The sequence below is a fragment of the Mesoplodon bidens genome, assembly GCF_964165515.1.
Source record: "Mesoplodon bidens genome assembly, chromosome: 16".
In the NCBI taxonomy this organism is placed as follows: domain Eukaryota; kingdom Metazoa; phylum Chordata; class Mammalia; order Artiodactyla; family Ziphiidae; genus Mesoplodon; species Mesoplodon bidens.
Window position 1 is genome coordinate 24,498,406 of NC_138173.1, and position 22,387 is coordinate 24,520,792.

The 22,387-nt window shown below is 43.4% G+C and overlaps 1 protein-coding gene across 4 annotated transcripts in view; it reads right to left on the minus strand.

Annotated features, from left to right (window-relative positions):
* The window catches only part of ZNF704 (zinc finger protein 704), a 218,643-nt gene extending 198,714 nt beyond the window's left edge, over window positions 1-19,929 (minus strand). For all 4 annotated transcript variants that reach the window (XR_014017819.1, XM_081258804.1, XM_081258803.1 and 1 more), the window contains exon 1: window positions 19,333-19,929. Coding sequence is in view for 3 of the 4 variants with exons in the window: in XM_081258804.1 (XP_081114930.1) it covers window positions 19,333-19,833 (501 nt within the window). In the remaining variant the exon portion in view is untranslated. The remainder of the gene's footprint in view (window positions 1-19,332) is intronic.
* Window positions 19,930-22,387: the final 2,458 nt, after the last annotated feature.

Here is a 22,387-nt window from a genome sequence, read left to right on the forward strand (position 1 = left end):
GAGCAGCTGGGCCCGTGAGCCATGGCCACTGAGCCTCCACGTCCGGAGCCTGTGCTCCGCAATGAGAGAGGCCACAGCAGTGAGAGGCCCGCATACCGCAAAAAAAAAAGGACAAAAGCATGCATTTCCCATTACACATTTACTTTAAAAAGTAAAGTCTTCTCTCCCGAGTGATATGCTCCAAGTCCTATATTTTTCTCTACTTCTACTTCCCAGCACCTTCCTGTTAACTTTGCCAGCTTTTAAAAAAAGGATACACTGAAACTAGTTAGCAAAGCAAAGATTAGACGGGCTGCCTGAACAGAGCTCTCCTTTGCAACTCACCGGCCACTATACAGCAAGAGAATATCCTTTGAGAAACTTGCCTAACTTTGATGTCGACATCATAGTCTGAAAAACTAACTTTAAAACAAGGCTTTAAAACAGCAGCATTGAAATGGAATTTCTTTAAATAGCTACAACTCCATTTTTCTTCCTAGTATACTAAAAGCATGAATACCATTTGCTACTTGATCCTGGCCACTAAGCTTAAGTTTAAAATTCCGCTCCCTTTGCTTAGAATGGAAAGAAAAAAAAAAGGTAGAGGGCAAGGGGGAGAATAGGAGTCAGCAAATATGAGCTAAGACTGCCTTTGCAACTTAGCAAATTATTAACCACTGCCAGGTTTCTACATTTGTAAAATGAAAACCATAATATGAGTGTTATACTTTCACCATCCTTGCAGTTGTCATTTCATATTGTAATTATTTAATTGTTTGTCTATTTCTCCCACTAAACTGCATGTTCCACGAGGACCACATCTTTCTTATCTAACAGTATATTCTCTGCATCCTGCAAAGGGACTGGTACAGAGTAGGCACATAATGAATGCAATGTTTGGATAGTCCCAGGTAAAGTAATAACAGAGGAAATCTATTTAATTATTAATCTATTTTCTTAATTGCGTCCTTTGATGGTCATACATATTTAAATTTGGTAACATCTAATTCATTATTTTTTTTCTTTTATAGTTAGTGCTTTCTTGTCTAAAAATTCTTCACCTACCCTGAGGTTGAAAAGATTTCTCCTCTATTTTCTTCAAGAAGTTTATAAGTTTTAGCTTTTATATTTATATATATGATTCATTTTGAAGTAATTTTTGTGTATGGTACAAGGTAGGGATAGAGGTTTTTTCTTTTCTTTCTAGGACCATCAGTTGAAAAGCCTTCTCCACTGAATTTCTTTGGTGACTTTGTTAAGCCATATCTATGTTCGTCTGTATTTGGCCTCTCTATTCTGTTGCATGACTCTACCTTTCTATCCTGTATCACCAGCTGTACAATGTCTGGATAACTCTCACTTTATAGTAAGTCCTGAAATCCAGTAGAGTAAGTCTTGCAATTTTGTTCTTATTTTTCTATTATATATTGATATTTTGTATTTCCACAGACATGTTCTATTAGCTTGTGAATTACTATAAGAAGTCCTCCTGAGGGCTTCCCTAGTGGCCCAGTGGTTGGGAGTCCACCTGCCGATGCAGGGGGCACAGGTTCGTGCCCCGGTCTGGGAGGATCCCATGTGCCACGGAGCGGGTGGGCCTGTGAGCCATGGCCACTGGGCCTGCGCATCTGGAGCCTGTGCTCCGCAGCGGGAGAGGCCACAGTGGTGAAGAGGCCCACGTACTGCAAAAAAAAAAAAAAAGTCCTGCTGATATTTTCACTGGGAATGGCACTGAATCTATACATCAACTTGTGAAGAACTGACATCTTAACCATAATGAGTTTACTAATTGAACATGGTATGACAATTCATTTGTCTAGGTCTTCTTTAACTACTCCCATCACTGTCTAATAGATTTCACACATATTTTTTGTATATTTTCATTAATTTTATCCCTAAGTGTTTAGATTTTGATGCCATTATAAACATTTTTTTTAAATTTCATTTTTTCAATGCTGTACATGAAACTGATTTTTGTAAACTGACCTTGTATACTGGGACCTTGCTAAGTTCACTCATCAGTTCTGGTAGTTTTGTTATTCCTTAGAATTTTCTCTGTAGATGATCATATCATCTGTACATAGAGACAGTTTTACTTTTTTTTCCTAATCTTTATGCCTTTCATTTATTTTTCTTGCCTTATCACACTGGCTAAACCTCTAGCACTATGTTGAACAAAGGAGCTAGAGCATACATCCTTGTCTTGTTCCTAATATTGGTGGAGGAAATTGTCTTTTGCTGTTAAGTGTGATGTTATAGGTTTCTTATATATGCTCTTTATCAATTCAAGAATTTCCATCCACTTCTAATTTGTTGAGAGGTTTTATTTTTTTTTAAATCATGAATAGGTGTTGAACTTTGTTTTCTCTACATCTACTGACATGATCATGTGACTTTTTCCTATCTAATTAATATAGTTAATTATACCAATTGATTTTCAAGTATTTAACAAAAATTATATTCCTGGAAGAAAAAAAAGAAACTTTGGTCATAATGTATTATCCATTTTTATATGGCTAGATTTGATTTGCTAATATTTTGTTTAGTATTTTTGTATCTATGTATATTGAAATTCTATAATGTTCTTTATCTGTAATATCATTGTATGTTTTTAGTATTAGGGTTACGTTGGCCTCATAAAATTTATTGGGAATATACCATCTTCCTTTTTTTTTGGTAAAGGGTTTTGTAAGATTAGTATTACATATGTCTTCCTTAAGTATTTGATAGAGTTCATTAGTGAAGCACCCAGGCCTGGAGTTTTCCACGTGCAAAGGTTCTCAATTATAAATTCCATTTCTTTAACAGATGGTAGGTTATTCAAACATCCTGTTACTTCTGGTGGTCAGTTTTGTTAATTTATGTTTTTCAAGGAATTTTCCCATTTCATCCAAGCTGTCAAACATACTGGCATAAAGTCCTCTACTAACATAAAGTAATATGTCCTAATTATCCTTTTAAAGTCTGTAGGTCTGTATGACATCCTCTCTTTCATTCTGGACTTTGGCGATTTGTGCTTTCTCTCTTTATAAAATCAGTATAACTAGGATTTGATCTTCTCAAAGAATCAGCTTTTGGTTTCATACATTTTCTCTATTTTTTATTTCTTATTTCATTGATTTCCCACCGTATCTTTTTTTATTTCTTTCCTCTTCTTTTTCTAGCTTCTTTGGATGGCAGATTAGATCACTGATTTAAAGCTATATATTTCCCTCTAAGCTGTGATTTAACTTCTGCAAACTTTGATAGGATGCATTTTAATTTTCAATTAAAGCTCTTTCTAATTACCATTGTGATTTCTTCTTTCTTCCAAGTGATTATTCAGAAGAATACTGATCAATTTTCATATATTTGGGGATTTTCTAGTGACCTTTTTTAAAATGATTTTTAAATTTAATTCCATTGTGGTTAAAGAATTTACTCTAATTCAATCCTTTGAAATTTACTGAGACTTGGCTTTCCCCCCAGTATATAGTATATCTCTGTAAATATTTATTACACAATTAAAAACAGTATTTTTCAATTATTCAGTGTAGTGTTCTATAAATGTTAATTAGGTTGACAGTATTGTTCAAATATTCTATATTCTTACATTTTCTTGCTACCAACCATCAATAATTGAGTGTAATTAAAATATTCAGCTATAATTGTAGATTTGTCTATTTCTCCCTTTGGTTCTGTAGGCTTTTGCTTCACATATTTTGAAGTTGTATTAGGTGTATAAATATTTAGGGTTTTATGTCTTCTTGATAAATTGACTCTTTTAACTTTATGAGATATTCTTCTTTATCTCTGATCATAGGTTTTAGGTTCTAGGCTAGAAAATGGCCTAGATAGGGAAGCTGTTTTCCTTTTGAAGAGGGATGTATGTCCTATGCTAAAGTATCAATAAAAAGATAAAACATTAAGACCAGGGCAATAGGTTCAAGAAGCTACTACTTTGTGTGATAGGGACTCTCTTGGGGTAGGGCAGGGTTCTTCCGTGTCTCGTCTCCTCTATGACCCACTGTTGTTACAGGGTTCTAGGAACTATCCTAAGCCACGGGTTATGATAGTAGAAAAAAGGGTGTTGGGGGACCACCTGAAGGCCTGCTGCCACTAGGTTTCCCCCCCCTGCCATTCTGATCTATTACAATTTTCTTTGCTCATAACTCTCACTTGGGTCATGCTTCCCCTCACGATGCCAAAGTACTAGCTATGTAGGAATGACATTTGTTGTGTACTTAAATCTTTTTCTTTATTTTCCTTAACATAACTCTTTTGACTTTGTATTTTTGAATACATTATTCTGAGAGGCCCTCATTTGCATACTGTGTTCTCAGGTATAGGAGGAATCTCAGGGCTCCAGGGCTCCAGAGCAGGAATAACTTTACTCTAAAGAACGACTTTGACTTACCTCTCAACCGGATGACTGTAAATCAGCCTGAACAGGAAGGTGACACAGAGAGGTTAAAACAGGTCAGAGTTGACAAAAGGGTCTGAGTGAAGACAAAGAGTAAGGCCTGTGAGTGTGTGTGTGTGTGTGTGTGTGTGTGTGTGTAAGCACACGCACTCTTGCATGTAAAAAAATCTCAAGATAGTGTTAGGTAAGCAAGAATTTTTTTTTTGTGTGTGTGTGTGTGGTATGCGGGTCTCTCCCTGCTGTGGCCTCTCCCGTTGCGGAGCACAGGCTCCGGATGCGCGGGCTCAGTGGCCATGGCTCACGGGCCCAGCCACTCCGCGGCATGTGGGATCTTCCCGGACCGGGGCACGAACCCGTGTCCCCTGCATCAGCAGGCAGACTCTCAACCACTGCACCACTAGGGAAGCCCCAGTAAGCAAGATTTTAAGAATGAAACTTCTGTACTCTCCCATGCTGCCTGGGATGTATGCCTGGAACAAAACTAGAATCCTTAACCTTTCAAAACTCTGTACTTCTGTGTGGCTTCCAGATGTTCCTCTAAACAAGAGCTTCTTTGTGGTTCCAGGGCCAGTGTCCCCTGCTGCAGGGGTAACAATAGTGCCCGGGGAGCTAATGGAGAAAGGAGAACTCTACTGACAAATCGGGAGAGCAGCACAGACCTACCTCTCCGAGCACTGTGTGCTGAAATATGGCAAATGTAATAGAAAACAGTGGGCGAGGTGTATCATCCTGGGTGCAGTCTTCCCAAATTGAGCTCCCTCCAGTTTCTGGATTTTGGTTCTTCAGGACATTTAGTTACACACTAATTAATTCATGTAAAGGAATGAAGAAATCTCACTAATTGCTTATAGTATAACTGCTTTCAGAAGAATTTACATCTCTTTTCTGGGAGAAGGCATCCTATTGGATGGTGTTATTAGCACTGTCAGAAAGATATGGGAAAGTAAAAGGAGCATATTTTGTCACTGTCTCACAAATAACCTCATATGGTTGATTTTGAACTTTCCTTAAAATAGTGACACTACGCTGGGGACATAGACCTTTCTGTGGTCTAGGAGAGTTTTCTTTTATTTATTTATTTATTTATTTATTTATTTATTTATTTATTTAACATCTTTATTGAAGTATAATTGCTTTACAATGGTATATTCGTTTTTCGTGTATAACAAAGTGAATCAGCTATACATATACATATATTCCCATATCTCCTCCCTCTTGCGTCTCCCTCCCACCCTCCCTATAGGAGAGTTTTCTCAAACTGTGGTTGTGGATTTTGGGGTGCTTCTAAAAAGGGTCCATCTCTGAGTCATAAATCAGACCTATTAAATCAGAATTTCTGAATATAGTAACCAGAAATCTTTATTTTAAAATAAACTCTCTCAAGTGGTACACAAGCTTTGTAGGACTTCACCAGTGGCTGGTTTGGTGACTGCTATGTGATCTAGTTTGTGTAAATATAATATGTTGGTCTTTCTCATGTTGTTTTGGGGTGTTTCTTGTTTACACATTTCTTTTTGTATTGAAAGAAAAATAATCAAAGCATTTTTGTCAAAAGAGTCTGCACCAGGCCAGAAGACGTGAACTATAAGCTCAGTGCCACTTTTCACAAAGCAGGACTTCCTTGCCTATGTTCTCATGCTTCTCCTTCCCTTACTTCCTATTTTGGACAAGTTCTTCTGTCCTGAAAACTTGCCTCCTGTCCCACCTTTAGCCAAAACAAACAACAAGACACACATACATATTTAATTCTTGGGATGACTCTAAACCCTAAAAGACTTGCATAAAACCTGAATAAACTAGGAATTCTTTAGCCCTCATTTCCAACCCATAGCAAGGGGCTTCCACATAGAAACTCAGAGTGGGAGACTGAGAAGGGAAAGAAAGTCTATCCAGTGCACTCAGGGACTCCTCTGCTGATGCAAGAATCTGATGTCAAAGTGAATGCAAGATCATCTAATAGGATGTAGACTGGATGTAATTCAACTCCATGTTTACTGCTGGAAACCAAAGTTTTATCTGGAATTTACAAGAAGGAAGAGAGTGGGGGAGGAAAATGAGGACCTGTCTATGTTCTTTCTCTGATTCCTTTCCCTTTTTTCCTGAACTGCAGGAGACTAGACTCCCTAGGGCTGTGGTGACCCATCATTGGCGTTTATTCATTAAATGGTTGACTTTGCTGTACTGGATTTTTCTTTTCTCTCCCTCCTCTTACTGTTTTCTAACGCATGTTAACCCTTCTCTCCCTCCTGCTTTCTTTTCTTCCTGAAGAAGCACAATGAATGAATAAAGACTTACTGGCACTGAAAAATAAAGTAAAACAACACAAGTATAGGTGCATACAAAGCAGTACGGAGTAGTGACTACTAATGGGTACAGTGTTTCTTTTTGGGCTGACAAAATACCCCAAAATTTGATTGTGGTGATGGCTGTACAGCTCTGTGACTGTACTAGAAAACACTGACCTGTGTATTTTAAAAGGGAGCATTATATGGTATGTTACCTGAATTAAATCATAAGAAAGCTGTTGAGGGAGAGAAATAGAGAGATGGAGAATTACATCTGAAGTGTTCCAGGGCTCAGTCCTAGGCACTTTCTCTTCTCTACCTGCGCTGTAGGTATTCTCACCCAATCCCATCACTTTAAATATTGTCCATGTGCCCATGACTTCTGATTTTTATCGTTAGTTCTGTCTACCTGACATCTCCACATGGGGGTCTTACAGGCATCTCCCACTTAACATAGTTAAGACAGAACTCGATTCCCCTTTCCAACCCAAATCTTCTCTTCCTCCATGCATTCTGAGCTTAGCAACGCACAACCATCTGCAAAGTTTACTGTCTGTCTCTCCAGCTAGAATGTGAAGGGGAACCCTTCCTTTTCTCTCCTGTGTCCTTGGAGCTGACAAAGAGTAGGAGGATCTCAGTGAATAGTTGTTGAATGAAATAACCATGGGATTGAATGAAGTAGCAACCACCTGCCACACAAATTTTTTACACAGTCAAACCATTAACTTGTCACTGAATTTAAACAAGATCTTTGAGATAACTCAATTTTAACACATAAAGATAGCCATAGTTTACAAGCAGTGAAAACTACTCATCATTTCTGTTATAGTTTTTAAAGTAAAAAGAATTTTCTCTTATAACCTCTGTGCTAGATTGCAAGAACATTTCAAGTGACAAAATCAATACAGAGTTGAGAGACCTATTTGAATAGAACTCTCTTTTAGAATAAGAATAAAGAGGTGAAGAATATTGCTGTCACCCAACAGATGGCTAAGAGCACATTTTCAGAACCTCATAAACATCCACCAGGCATGGCAGTTCCTCTTCCCTTTCCATAAACCCTACCTTGGATCATTTCAAACCTTCCAGTGGCTCCTCCCATACTGTCCACCTCCTCTTTCCCACTCTAAGATGCTATAGTGATCGGTGTATGCTTACCTAGGCTCAGAGGTCCATTTTCCTCCTTTTTCTGAGATAATTTTTATTGCAAGTAATATCTGATGAAAACGACTATTTTTCCTTCAGATACTCTTCACATATTCATTTTTTATAAGCCGTAAGATCCTTATGCTAATATTTCTACTATTTTTCTAACATTTTGTTAAACTAGTTTTGAGTTGTAAGTATATGAACTTGTTAACTGAAACATTGTCAAAAGCTTACATTTAAAAAAAAAAATTGCTCTTTAAGTTAAACTTTGGATCCTAACCCAAACTGATACAAATTAGTGAGGTTTGTTCTTCAGCAAGCACTTGTAGCCGACTTTCAAAGAATAAATAAGCTACATGAAAGTGTTTATGACAACCTAAGAAAATCGTATTTCATGTTCTTTTAATTTAAAATGTACTGCAAAACAAAGCCCTTCTTTCCTTAAATTTCCATTGTTGCTTAGGTAACAATTCCAATTATTTTTTAAATCTGTTGGCCCCAAATGTTTTCTGAAATGTTTGACAAATATGTCATTTGGTAAAAAAAAATTCTCTCTATATTTTTTTTGTCCACAGAAACTGCCCCATTCTTCTCCAACACTTATTTTCCACATCTATAACATGGAGATAATAAAATCCACCTTCCAAGATTACCAAGTTAGCTATGAGAGCCCTCTAAAAATGATAATGCATTAAATGTTGGGTAATACTGAAATAAATATTGAACAATAGCCAGTAAAGAGTCCTTACACAAGGTACTGTGTTCACAAATGCTTAACCCCTTTATTTAAAGTAGTCATACTGTTGTTGACAGAAAATGTGTCAATCCTAGTCTCCTACTGAATTTATACAATCTCTTCATTTAAACAATTGTGATACTTTCAATCTTTTTTCTTCTAGAATGTGGAAAACATATTATTAAATATACCTGCCTGGGTAACAGCACCGTGTGTTTTTCTGCTCCCTGGGAACCTTGTAATTCTGTCATGATAGCACTTCTCATACCTCCTATCTCCTCCACTAGACCCATCATGGAGCCTGATTTACCAAGAGAAGTAGGGTTTGCTGCCAGTTCTTAAATTTCACCCACAGGAATGGTATTCACGGATACACAAATGAAAATTCACCACATAAAATACTCCTTTTTTTTTTTTTTAGAAACTTGATACTGAAGAAATTAGCAGCTTTATGAGAAAAAATATTTCAAAGCTTGCAGGACCCACTAAAAATATTTTAACCTTTCTCTGTGTGTATGATAATTTATTTCTTTAATAATGTAGTTTTAGTAAGTTATCCCAAGTATAAGCCACTTATCCATGGATTTCCCATTTAGGAAAATAATTTTAAACCGTTATATCCCAAAATGTATCCCAAGGGAAAGACGTTCTAGAAAAAAAAAAAAAGGCTCTGTAGCCCAATAAATATGTGAATGCCACAATCTATATTCACCTTCTTATAAATTCAAAATGGCCCTTGGCATCTATGGTCAATAACTTCTTCATAGGTATATGGGTGTTGTACTACTCATTCAATTTCCTCTCTGTTTAAAACATTTTATAACTTAAAAAAAATCTGTATCTCTCTTTTTAACTGGATTTCCCCATGCTGTTTAACCAGAGTCCATTTCTCCTCCATCTAGATTATCTCCCAATAGTAGAAGCGAGTATTTACAAGAGTTTAGAAGTAAACTTTGGGCTCTGCATCCCTATCTACCCAAAGAACAGTGAGTTCTTCACCAAACAAAAGCACAACAGGTCATAGACACCAGTGCAGAGGAGGATGGAAAGGGCGAATTCACACCTCAGGGGTTCTCAGCCACATGCAAGTTAGAGGTGAAAGGGGACATCACTGTATTTCCATCGCAGGCTTCAACGACACATAGACACATAATTCAACGTGCGTGGTAAGCCTTTTCCCGCCTGTATGGCTACTAGCCAGGTTTTTTCCAATATAAGAGCTATAGATCTGAACAGACTGATGAGCCTGAGAGCTAGAATGTTTCTTTCCTCTTCGCACAAGTAGATAAATGACTCACAGCTTCCTGAGATGAAAGGGAAGATTCAAGCTCACCACTGATACAATGGAACACCCCAGAGTTCAGATGAACGAAGTCACTTCAGGAGGCAGCTCTCTGAAATACCTTGGTAGTGTGGAACAAGCAGGCGGCTGTAACAGTCAAAATAACTGCAGGATTTTGAAGCTTTGAACAAAGTTTTACAAAAGATTCTTTTCTGGAACCATAAAGGAGATAAATTGCCATCCATGTCTAAGTTCAGGTCTGTGGGCCATATTTAATAACAATAGGCAGTGACAGAACCATATTATACCAATTTTATTTGATAACACTGAAGCACTGAGACATCAAGTTACTTGATAAGGCCATGCAACTAGCAAGTGGAGAAGCCAGAATTTGAACCCAGGGCCTGTTACCTCACATCTTGATTTACACAGAAACAGTGGGGAGGGGGGCAGATAGAGGAATCATCTGCTTTGACTCAACCATGCTCCCTCCCATCTTACTAACAAGCCCACTACACAGGTCATATTAATGGACTAAAATTATCCTGTCTGTAGGTTTTATTAAATGATATTTCAAGGCACATTGCCTTTAAAAATTGGATTTAATTTAAAATGTTGGAGCACTTTTTTTTTCCTCTAGTGGTAACCCTTGCAAAATAATAGTACAATATTATAATCAGGAAATTGACATTGATATAATCTACCAACCTTATTCAGATTTTTCCAGTTTTACGTGTATTCACTTGTGTATGTGTGCAAGTGCATATGTATTTAGTTCTATGCAATTTTATCATATGCAGGTATGTGTATCCACCACCACAGGCAAAATACAGAATACTTCCATCACCACAAGGAGAGACCAGCCATCCCCAATTAGTTCCCATCAGTGAGGCTTTACTTTCGCTCAGCCTTCCATTATGACAAGAACGTAAGGAAAGCAAGTGTGTCACTGGAAATTGTCATGTGTAGCATGGAGACTATACACTCTTAGTCCTCATGGAGGCACGAACAGGCAGAACCCTTTTAATTTTTTGCACCTCAAGGCTCCACGGTCTTCTGTAAGATGAGATCCCCTCTTGTATGTTACTGCAAAGTTCTTACCCTAAAATTACAGACTCTCCTTCAAAACTCTAGAGTCCAGCCTATTTCCCCTATGTATAAATTATAACACTGGGTTTTCCAAATAGTATCTTCAATGAAGTGTGAGAACTTAATCACTCTAATTCCACTACACGAATCTCAGAGTTATAGTCCTTCCCACTTCATCCAGTAAATGAGAGCAACAGAAGTTATTTGCCAGATTTGGTGATCTAAACTCATCCTTTGACTAGCTATTCAGGAATGACCTCCTGGCCAGCCCATATAATCTTCTTCATATAGACTGGCTACAAATGTTTTAGGATATATATCAAAATTACATCCCAAACTGTGGTAGCCAAGCAAGGTCTCTGGGCAGATGTAACCTTGATCTTGGGGATAAAGAGGAAAAGGGGCTTTGAACTTCTTTATCGACAACCTGGCAGGGATTTGCCAGGCTGTAGGCTCCCCAGAAGTGGAAGTCAGCCTTACTGACTGCTGTTTCCCACATGCATATCAGGAACATGGCAAGTAATGGCCCATAATAAACATCTCCTGAGGGAAAGACCAGAAATATGGACAGCAAACCCAAAGAAAATAATTCTTTTTTTTTTTTTTTTTTCGGTACGCGGGCCTCTCACTGTTGTGGCCTCTCCCGTTGCGGAGCACAGGCTCCGGACGCGCAGGCTCAGTGGCCATGACTCACGGGCCCAGCCGCTCCGCGGCATGTGGGATCTTCCCAGACTGGGGCACGAACCCGTGTCCCCTGCATCGGCAGGCGGACTCTCAACCACTGCGCCACCAGGGAAGCCCAGAAAATCATTCTTATTTCAGAGATTCGACTAGGCTGGAAGGTTGGCTATAAGGGTCTCTTAAGTGTTCTCAAATATTTCAGAAAGTCTAATGGAAACCGTGCATTTACCTTAATAGAGATGGGACAGGACAATTAAAGGTCAAGTTTCCTCAGCTTTAGCAGACACTGTATCAAGCCATGGTACAAGACTGGTTGCTGTGTGCAGACCAGAAGTTCTGACTGCGCACACTGTAGTGGGCAGGGAAAGGCTCCCACTCCTCTGAAGACAGGGTAATGTGACCAGGACACGTTTACCAGTGAATAGGCTCCGGGGGCTCTCAGAGGTCAAGGACATCCCTCACTAAGCTCCTCCTCTCTAAGCTCAGGTGAGGGGATTCCAGGCAGGGCTGACTTCTCGCTCTTCCTCCTTTTCTAACCCTTGTGCTATGGGGCACCGCAGGCTCAACCAGCAGTCAAATCTGGTGGAGGAGGAGAGGCCCTAGTTAAGGGCTGAGTATAAACTATGTCTTCCAGGCCAGTCTACCAGGCACACCAAGCCAGAGATGAAGGGAACTCGGTTCACAATGAAATGGGGCTCATTGGCCATTTTCTACCATCCTCTGAGCACACGTGTCCCTTGGGAACTGCACAGGGACGGGGACTGACCTGGACAGGATTCACAGAGGGTCCTGCCCACCTCCCACAGCCGGAAATGAGACCACCTCTCCCTGAGGTACTTTAGGAGGGAAGAGCATTCCAAAAATAGAAGTTGATAAGCAGTGAGTGGTAGATCACGTCAGGAAACTGTGATTTCTCTCACCACAACTCTTAACGGAGCGAACTAACTGCAGATCATTCCAGGCACAAAGCACTAACCCAGCAAGGAGGGCGAGAACTTGGGGTTTGGCAGACCAGGGTGCTAATCCTGGTCCCACCTAAGTTGCTAAGCAGCCCTAGCCAGACAAGGCATTTCACCTTCCCTGGTCCCAGGTGTACTGAGCAGTCGAAAGAGGGTGTTGGGTTACCAGATAATCTCTGATTCCCTTCCAAGTCTGGCAGTCGACAATTCAGTGAATGACAACTTTGCCTGGTATCAGAAGCACATGCCTTCCCCTCGAGCCAACGCAGACCATTTGCAACACACATACTTATCAGCAAACTGGAATTCAGTGCTTGCTGCACTGGTCCCTGCCAAAGGCTTCTTAAAGCCATCTGATAGCCCAGAGGCAGTCTAATAGATGTGCTAACCACCCCAAAGAGCTGGCACACATGAAACAGATTCCCCTCCGTTAATATTTATTAAGCACTGAAGGTGGGCACTTTGACATATATTATCTCACTTTAAAACCTTTCTTCTGGGCTTCTCTGGTGGCACAGTGGTTGAGAGTCTGCCTGCTGATGCAGGGGACACGGGTTCGTGCCCTGGCCCAGGAAGATCCCACATGCCGTGGAGCGGCTGGGCCCGTGAGCCATGGCCGCTGAGCCTGCGCGTCCGGAGCCTGTGCTCCGCAACGGGAGAGGCCACAACAGTGAGAGGCCCGCGTGCCGCAAAAGAAAACAAAAAACAAAAAAAAACACCTTTCTTCCCTTGTTCTTCTCTGGTGGTGCAGTGGTTAAGAATCCGCCTGCCAATGCAGGGGACATGGGTTCGAGCCCTGGTCCAGGAAGATCTCACATGCCGCATGGAGCAACTAAGCCTGTGCACCACAGCTACTGAGCCCACGAGCCACAACTACTGAAGCCTGGGTGCCTAGAGCCCACGCTCCACAACAAGAGAGCCACTGCAATGAGAAGCCCGCACACCGCAAAGAAGAGTAGCCCCCGCTCACCAAAACCAGAGAAAGCCTGCGCGCAGCAACGAAGACCCAATGCAGCCAAAATAAATAAATAAATAAATGTATTTTAAAAATTAAAAAAAAAAAACTTTCTCCCCAGTTTTCCAATAGATGAACTCTTGATAGAACTAATAGCGGTCTTTCAGGTCTAGGTTTCTCCTAACCTTATTATGACACTACATTATCAATCCCTTCAGACTCTCCGGCTCTTGTCCATAACTAATACAGGGCATCGCAGAACACAGTCCTGAGCCTAGTTATCTCAGCCTCCTACTGTTTTGCCTTCACTGAGTAGCAACTTATTTTAGAATCCTTCCTCCGTTTGACAGTGTCCTTGTATTTTATTTATTTATTTTTAAACTTTATGACTAAGCTCTGGTTGGAGATACTATTTACCTGGTGTTCCTCATTCAAGGGCCCAGGAGGCTATTTTTTTGTTTTTTTGGGGGGTGTGGAATCTTACCACTGCCCATAAATATGTAAGCTTCTTCGATCAGAAATTGAAAACTGTGTAATACCAAGTTTGTCTTCTTGTCTCATTTAAAGCCCAAATTAGCAGCCATTACAGTAATCAAGCATCTCAGATACTTAGTAGCATCTATTCCTCTATTTCCTCAGCCTTCCCAAATACTCCTGGATATAAATGAGCATAAACATCACAAATAAATAGAGGGAGATTAAAAGCACAGGCTATCGATGTGAACCAGGGCTCTGCTTGTGACCATGAAGCCTCAAGTGTGCTAATTCACATCCAAGTCAGTACACTCAGCTGGAGAATACTGATTCCCAAATCATAATTTCTCAGAAGATCCTCCTTCATAGAAAGCATTTATTTAGTGCAGTTCTTGGCTTATAAGTATTCAGCAAATATTCATTCATATTAACATCACCTTGGAACCCAAGTTGTCCTGCATTTCATTCCCATTCTTTCAATGATTTTATTGATTCCTCTTTGTTTTCTCCAATCCACTGACCCCTGACTTTTTTACCAGCCCATGGCTCCTTCCTGCCCTTACTTTTCTTAGATCCCATAGTCCATCATTACAGTCACAGCAGTGCCAACTTCGTCAACAGTGTGTTCTCTCTCTTGTCATTGCTCACCCACCTGGCTAAAGTGCATCTCTGCTGAATCCAGCTCTCTGCTTTGTCTCCAAGAGACAGTGAAGTGTAAGGCCTAATGGTCCTAGCTCTGGAGTGAGACTGCCCAGGGCTCAAAATCTTGCTTTGCCACCTAACACCTGTGTATCTTTAAGTAAACTGCTTATCACTTCAGTAAAATGAGGATGATATAATAATGCCTGACTCAGGGATATGTAATGAAGTTTAAATGAGACTGTACACTTAGACTTGCACTAGCATAGGAATTAAATAGCTTAATAAACATCAGCTAGCATTCTGTTTGTTACTATCACTCTATGCTTGAGCCAATGGAATGAAGGTGGGGAAAATCACATACCCAGACAGACTGCTTATACTGTACAAGTAGAACCACAAACATCAGATGGGCCCTTGACACTGTCTAGCAACTCTATTTGACTTCCCTGGTACACTTGCCCTCCCGCTCTCCCACAACACTACCTCCTGGCTTTAGCTCTTATCCCAAATCTCTTTTGCTCTCAGCTGATGGCCTTCCCTCCTGCTGCAGGGGGAAAACAGAAGCCATCAGATGAATACTACTTCATCTGACCACCGTCCAATATACAACTACCCACATCTGGACTTACTTTCTTTACCTTCTCCCTAATTCAATGGAAGGAGGGTCTTTGCTTCTGTCAAAGACCAATCCCTATACTTGGCTTCCAGGTCCCCTGCCCTGTGACTTTTCTAAGGACCTTCCTCCTGAACTCATCCCTCTTTTCTCTGCATCTTCAGTTCCTCCCCAAGGTAACCCTCGATGATTCTCACCTCTTGGTATTCATGCCCTTGCATATCTCCCCCCCTTAAGTGTGGGTGGAACCCATGATTCACTTCTAACCAATAGAATATGGCAAAGATGATGGAGTACTGCTCCTGTGATTACAGTGCCTTATATGAGTCTCCATCTTGCCAGCAGACAGGGGCTAAGATTCTCCTTGCTGACTTGATGAAGTAAGAGGCCATGTTGAGGAAACCATGTAATAAAGTACTGCAGGAGTAGAGGTGGGGTGGGGGAGAGGCGCTGGGGGAGAGGGGCTCTAGGAGCTGAGGGCAGCCTACAGGTAACAGGCAGCAAGAAGCTGGATCCTCACACCTACAGATGCAAGGGAATGAATTTTGCTAACAACCTGAATTCTTCCCCAGTCAAGCCTCCCAAAGAGACCACAGCCCACCCAACAGTTTGACTGCAGCCCTGTGAGACTCATCAGCAGACCCAGCCAAGCCTGGCCCTGACTCCTAACCCACAGATACCGGGAGAATGGTTGTGAGCCAAAAAGCTTGTGGTACTTTGTTACACAGCAACAGAAAACAAATACACTTCCTACACACACAAAAGATCATTCCCAACATGCTGTAGTCACTACATTAGAGTCTACAGTATCCTATCTTAAAAAAAATCTAAACCATATGCTCTCTCCCCCTTCTCTCTATTCTCCTTTCCAACAAGAGAGTTTTTCACTATGTCCTTTGCCTCTACTCACTGCTCAGCCCACTTGGGTTGCATCCCTGACTTCACATTCTTTGGTTACGGATACCCATACGTTCCATATTATCGAATCCAGATGAATATGTCTCTGTCCTTATCTTACTCATATCCCAGTGGTATTCAACACAGTTCATTACTCCCTACTTTTGGATCTAAATGGACTTTCCATTTTCTAGTTTTCCTTTGACATGTTTGGCTGCTGCTTCTCTATCGTCTTTGCTGGCTTCTCCTCCCACACCCAAACTTCAACAGTGCTGTGCCCCAGAGTCTGGCCCAAGGCTGTCCTCTGGCCTGCTGCACTCTCTTTCTCATCCCCAGCTTTAAATGACATCAACACATCTCCCAAATTTCTCTCTCTAGCTGTGGCCTCTCCTCTCAGCTCTACACCTTACAGCCATCCGCCTACTTGAAGTTTCCATGCCGGTGTCTAAGCGCCATCTCAGACTTAACATGCCCCAAACAGAAGACTTGATTTTTCTCTTCGCAAAAGTCTGTTGTTCTCCCAGTTTTCCCAATCTCAGCAAATGGCACATTTGGCCAACCTTTACATTGGGGCCTCATCCTGCATTGCCTTCTTTCTGTCACCCTCTCCCCTGCCACGTAATCCATCAGCAAGTTATTGCAGGTGGATCTTCACAATCGATCCTGAATTTGTTCCCTCCTCTCTAACTCCACTCCTAGTCCAAACCGCCCTCGCCTCTCATGTGGACTTCAACGATCGCCATCTAACTGGACCCCTGCTCCTCCCTGCTGTCTTCTATACTCCACACAGCATGACCTTATTAAAAATACAAACCATTCTGTATGTTTAAAACTTTCCAAAGACTTCTTACTCTACTTTAAAAAGGTCCACCAGGCTCTATGTCGCTGGCCTTTACCTGCCTCCCTGACATACCAGGCGCTCTGTCGCTGGCCTTTACCTGCCTCCCTGACATATCTCCAGCAAGTTCCAGCCATAGTCATCCTCTTCTCCTTCTTCCCACCTCAAGACTTTTGCAACTGTTATTCTGGAAAGATCTTCCCAAGTTGCACGTCTCAAATCTCAGATCAAATGTCCCCTCCTCAGAGAGGCCTTCTCCCTACAAGCTGTCTCCTTCCTCCTAGACACTGAGATATCGTTATCTCCCTCATGGCATGCATCACAATCTCAAGCGCCATGCTTATTTATTTGTCTGTTTGGTTGCTTGTTGCTCTGGCTTCTCTTGCTGGATGTGGGCATCTGGAAGGTGCTTACTGCTGTGTTCTAGAATAGTTCCTGGCACATATTAGGTGCTTGATAAATATGTGAATAAATGAATGCCTAAATATATATAAGATATTGACATTAATATATGCATTAGAATAAGATGATACTATTTTATTCATCAGAAATACCTCTTCAGATGCAGTGTCAAGATGGCTTTAAAGCAGTAAAAGATTATAAAAATTATACCTCAAACTACTCAATATATAAATTCCTGAAAAGTTATGGGCAAACCACAACAAATAAAATGAAGCCCCTTTTGAAAGAATTAAGCAGAAATTTGCTCGGAGATGTGAAAAATCTTTTCTGATAGTGTGAATGATCACACCCTAGTTCTTTTATTTTTATAGATTTGATTTTTTTTTCCTACATTGAGTTTGCTTTGAGCACGGACCATAAATTATAATCAATTTTTCTATCACAAACTGTGCAACCACTGTCCAAAACACAAGACATCTTTTCAGTATTTCTGAACAAAAATGCTAAGGAGTCACTACTCTTGTTCCTTAATGTCAATGATGTCATGTGATTTAATTCCAAACCCAGCTATATCCTGTAGCCATACAATGCGGGCTTTTTATTAGACCACGGTAATGATGGTGGTCATGGTCTGGATTCCAACAAGCAACTGTCAAAAACTATCATCCCAAATGACTACTTGCTGAAAATTTCTCACTCCCAGAGCTGGTATTTCCAGGGTGGTCTAGGAAAGAAATCTGTGCCCAAGTCTACTCTGGGGCTATTCTAAATGCTGATGTTTAACATTTCTTTGGAACTGCAGTTTCATGCTTTGAGGAGCTGACTTTTTTCTACAAGCCCCTGAAAATTTTTTTTTCATAGTCTCTAACTAGTAAGCTCATTTGTTTATGTGTTTTTCTTCCTGAAATACCAATATCTTCTGAAAACTCCTATCAATAATTTTATCCAGTTGATTTTAAGCACCACTCTTCAGAAAAATCACTCACTCCACTGCTTCCCACTTGCTGCCCTCAAAACTTCTTAGCAACATACACTGTGCAAGAACCTCAACGTGGTTTGCTTTGGCCAATCACATGCCTGAAAGCCCAGCCAGTCAGTTGTGTAATAATAAAGCCCTTATCTCCTGAAGATACACAAACGGAAAGATCTCTCGGTGCTTCAGTACACAAGGGCCTTTGCTTGAAATCTCAGCAGAAACTCACGTCTATTTTAAATGGCAAATTCCCCCCACTTTCTCTGGTTTCCTATTTTTTTCCCCATTTTCTATGTTGAGGAGGGGGGGAAAACCCCAGTGCTAAACAATGTCGAGTTTTAAGCCGCGGGTGCGGGGTGGGCGGGGCGGCATTGCCAAAAGCTGCCAGCAAAATGCGTGTATACACCGGGACTTGGTTTTTTGCTGTTCTGGGTTTACCGGTTCCCTCACAGGCGCTTTTGACGGAAACTCCTCCACAATTGTTCTTGGAGGCAGGAGGGGTTGAGAGATTGACAAGAGAAGCTGTTTGCTAGTTCCTATGAGCTTGTCTAGTCCTCAGATTGAGGGGAAGGGGGCCACTCGTGCTTCCTCGGGGAGGACTACAACCTCACTGCCTCCCTACCTCGCCCGTCCCCACCGGGCGCAGACCGGCGCCTACCTCGTCCCATCGCCAAGTTCCCCGCCTCGCTCGGGAGAAGCGTCCTTTGCCCGCACCCACATCAGACAGCACGCCCGCCTCGGCCTTGGAGGAAAGTGGGAGCGGCGGCCCGGTGAAGGTGCTGGGGCCCGAGCGGTGAGCTCATCAGCCCCCTAGCTCTACCCGCGCGGCCGCCCGGGCCGCCGGACACACCCCTCCCGGCCCGGCCTCTGCGGTTCCCGGTACCGGCCTCATCCCGCTCCGCGCCGGGCCCCCGGGCCCGTCCCCTCACCGCGCAGGAGGGTCCCGCGCGCGCTAGTCCCCGCAACCCGCACGCACCTTCAATGCTCCCCGGCCCGGGCCCTTGGGGAGCTGGCGGCCGGGGCCGAGGGCCACGAAGCGCTCCTCGCCGTCCTCGTCGTCGTCGTCGCCGTCCACCACCTCGACGACCACCTCCTCGTCCTCGTCTTCCTCGTCGTCATCCTCCTCCTCCGCGCCCCCTCGGGGCTTCGCCTGCACCCGCCCGAGCCCCCTCCGCCGCCTGCTCCCGCCCTCTTCGTCCTCGTCTTCCTCCCCCAGAAGCAGCAGCACCGGAGACGAGGCGGCGGCGGCCCCGGCGGCCCGAGGGGGGCCGGTCCCGGCGCTGCGCGGCGGTGGCAGTGGCGGCCTCCAGTTCTCCGGGGCCGGGGCTGGGGCCGGCGCCGGGGCCGGGGCCGGGGCGGGGGGCGGGAGCCCGGGCAGCGCGCCTTCCCGGGTGGGCGCGGGGCCTGGCGGCTGCAGCGCGGCGTTCCCCCGGCGGCTGCCCAGGCTGGAGCGCTTGGCTAGACGCCGCGCCTGCATGCCTGACCGCGGGCTGCCTGCCGCCGCGCCGAGCCGGAGTTTGTCACCTCCCCCCCTCGTCCTCCTCCTCCTCCTCCTCTTCCTCCCCGGGCGGCCGCTGTGGTCGCAGGCGCCCGGGGCGCGGGGCTGCGGGGGGCTGCGGGGGCCGCCTTCCCGGGCCGCCGGCTGCCACTGGCTGCAGAAGCGCGGGCGCCGCCTTCGCTGGACCGGCCCGTGGGGACGCCGGCGGCCGGCGGCTACGGCGGGGCGGCGCGGCGGCCGCGGGCGGGGGTGGGTGTGAGCGAGCGGCGCGCTGCCGCCGCCGCCGCCGTCGCCGCCGCCCCGGAGCCGCGGGCCGCGCTTCGCTCCATGCGGCCGGCGATCGGGCCCGCGCGCTCCGGGCCTACAGCTGCCGTGCCCCGGCGCGAGCTGTTTGTGTTGTGTATTTTCCACTACCGCCCCCCTCTTCGCGAGCCATTCCTCGCAGCCCTCCGGTCGCCCCGCGCAGACAAAACCCGGACTGGATTTATTTTTCCATCCCACAGCCTCCGAAAATCGGGTGCTTCCGAACGGTCGGCCCAGCCGCGAGGGCCCACGCTAACCCGTGGCTGCTTATCCCCTTTGGACGGAGGAGGATCGACTTGGCTGGAAGTAGGGTTGGCGGTCAACGTCAGACTTTTGAAGGAAGAGATTTGCCGCAAGTCATTTAATGGTCTCTGCCGGGCAAGGCGACTACTCTTGAGCTTATATGAGATCGGGGAAGGTGTACCAACCCGAGATTTGGCGTTAATTCCTAACCTGAATCATCAGACTCCTTTGGATTGTTGAGGTACTGTTTCAGGACATTGCCCGCCAATCTCTCCGTCTCCTTGAACACACCATTCTAGGCCCTTCCTATTGAGCTCTCTTGGCGCTGTGCTAAGTCTTGCAGCTTTTATTTCTGCATTTTTACCTTGAGTGCCTGATTATAAGGCTAAATTTCAAGAAGCCTTCGGTTCTCACCATTCAATGTGTAGACTGCTGGCACTGTCCGGGCCTTTGGAGAAACAAACCGGGGCGAGGGTTCAAGATTACTTGAGTTTGTTATTGTAAAAATTAATACGAAGTAAGATCAAGTGTGGAAACCAAACACATAACCGGTTCGCCACATAACTAATGGCACTGTCACTTTCTAAGGATTTTTAGGTGTGACAAAGAAAAGTCATTTGCTACTGTTTGGGGTTAGGCTGTATGGTAAGCCGTGTCCTTTACATTCAAATTGTAAGCCGAATTCCACCTCTGTAGCTGAGAGCTGGGGAGGATCTCACTCACCACACATTCTGGCAGGTGCCTCCATGAGGCCAGTGTAAAAAGATGACCTCACCCTCAGCTCCCTTTCATGGTAATTACTGTAGGAGATTTAACATCATGTGCCCTGTTAGACACTTGAAGGCAGCTCATTAAATGCTCACTTATGATGTCTTCCAACTGTTGAACATTTCCAGTGGGATGAGGACAAAAATTCTAAAATGAACTTTTTCTTCCTGAATCAGAGTAGCTTCCTGATAGGCCTATTTCAAGTAACGACACTCTCCTTGTAATCATTCAGGCCCAAAATAGCGGTATCATGTTCACTCCCTTCTCTACCTTATTCCTAGAGGCAGTTGCCCACAAGTCCAATCCATTGATCTTTCTGAAATGCCTCTTGAATCCATGCCTTCCTTTCCATTCCCAAAGCTCCTACAGAATTTCATGACCACAAAAGTGAAAGTTTCTAACAAGCTTTCTACACCCAGTTTCTCAAGAACACACCCTGCCCTGACCCCCTCCAACCATCAGCACTGGATTCACCTTCCCCAAACTTCATTCAGATCAAGGCATTTTCCGGCTGAACTTTCCATTTGTCAACATTTCACTGGAGAATTCAGAGAGAGAAAAGAAAATGGTTTGAGCATTTTAAGAGATGGTTGTGTTTGATCAAAGCATGGAACAGCAGAGGTCAGCCAAGAAGTAAACTAATCAGTATCAGTGAGTGTGTATGAAGAATGAAGGTCACTGAAATGATTTCATTTCAATTGCAAGAAATTTACCTTGATCCATTTGAGGGATGATTTTAGAAAAAGGCAGCAGGGTCTTTCTCTGACCAGGAAGAATAAAGATCAGAGGCAAGGGGTTGGCTGATAGGTACAGGGAGGCTGGTGGAGAAGAACAAAGGTGAGACAAGTGGGCTAATGGTTAAACACGTGGTCTCAGGAGCCAGAGTACCTGGGTCTGAATCCCGGTTCTGGATTTACCAGCTATATGCCTTTACTCACCCTCTCTGTGCCTCAGTTTCCTCATCTGTAAAATGGGGATAATAGTAGAACCTTCCTAATAGTAAAGTTGTTTTGTAGGATAATGAGTTAATATGTGTAATCATCTTAGAAGAGTGCCTGGAACAAGGAAGATCTATATAAGGGCTTGTTACATTAAATGTATTGATGGTGGTGTATAAACAAGGTATTTTGGGGGTGCTGTCAAAGAATAACAAGGTAGCTCTCTTTTAGCAAGCTCAGAACTGTCAGTGACTACAAGAACCTGCATTTAAAGCCCAACT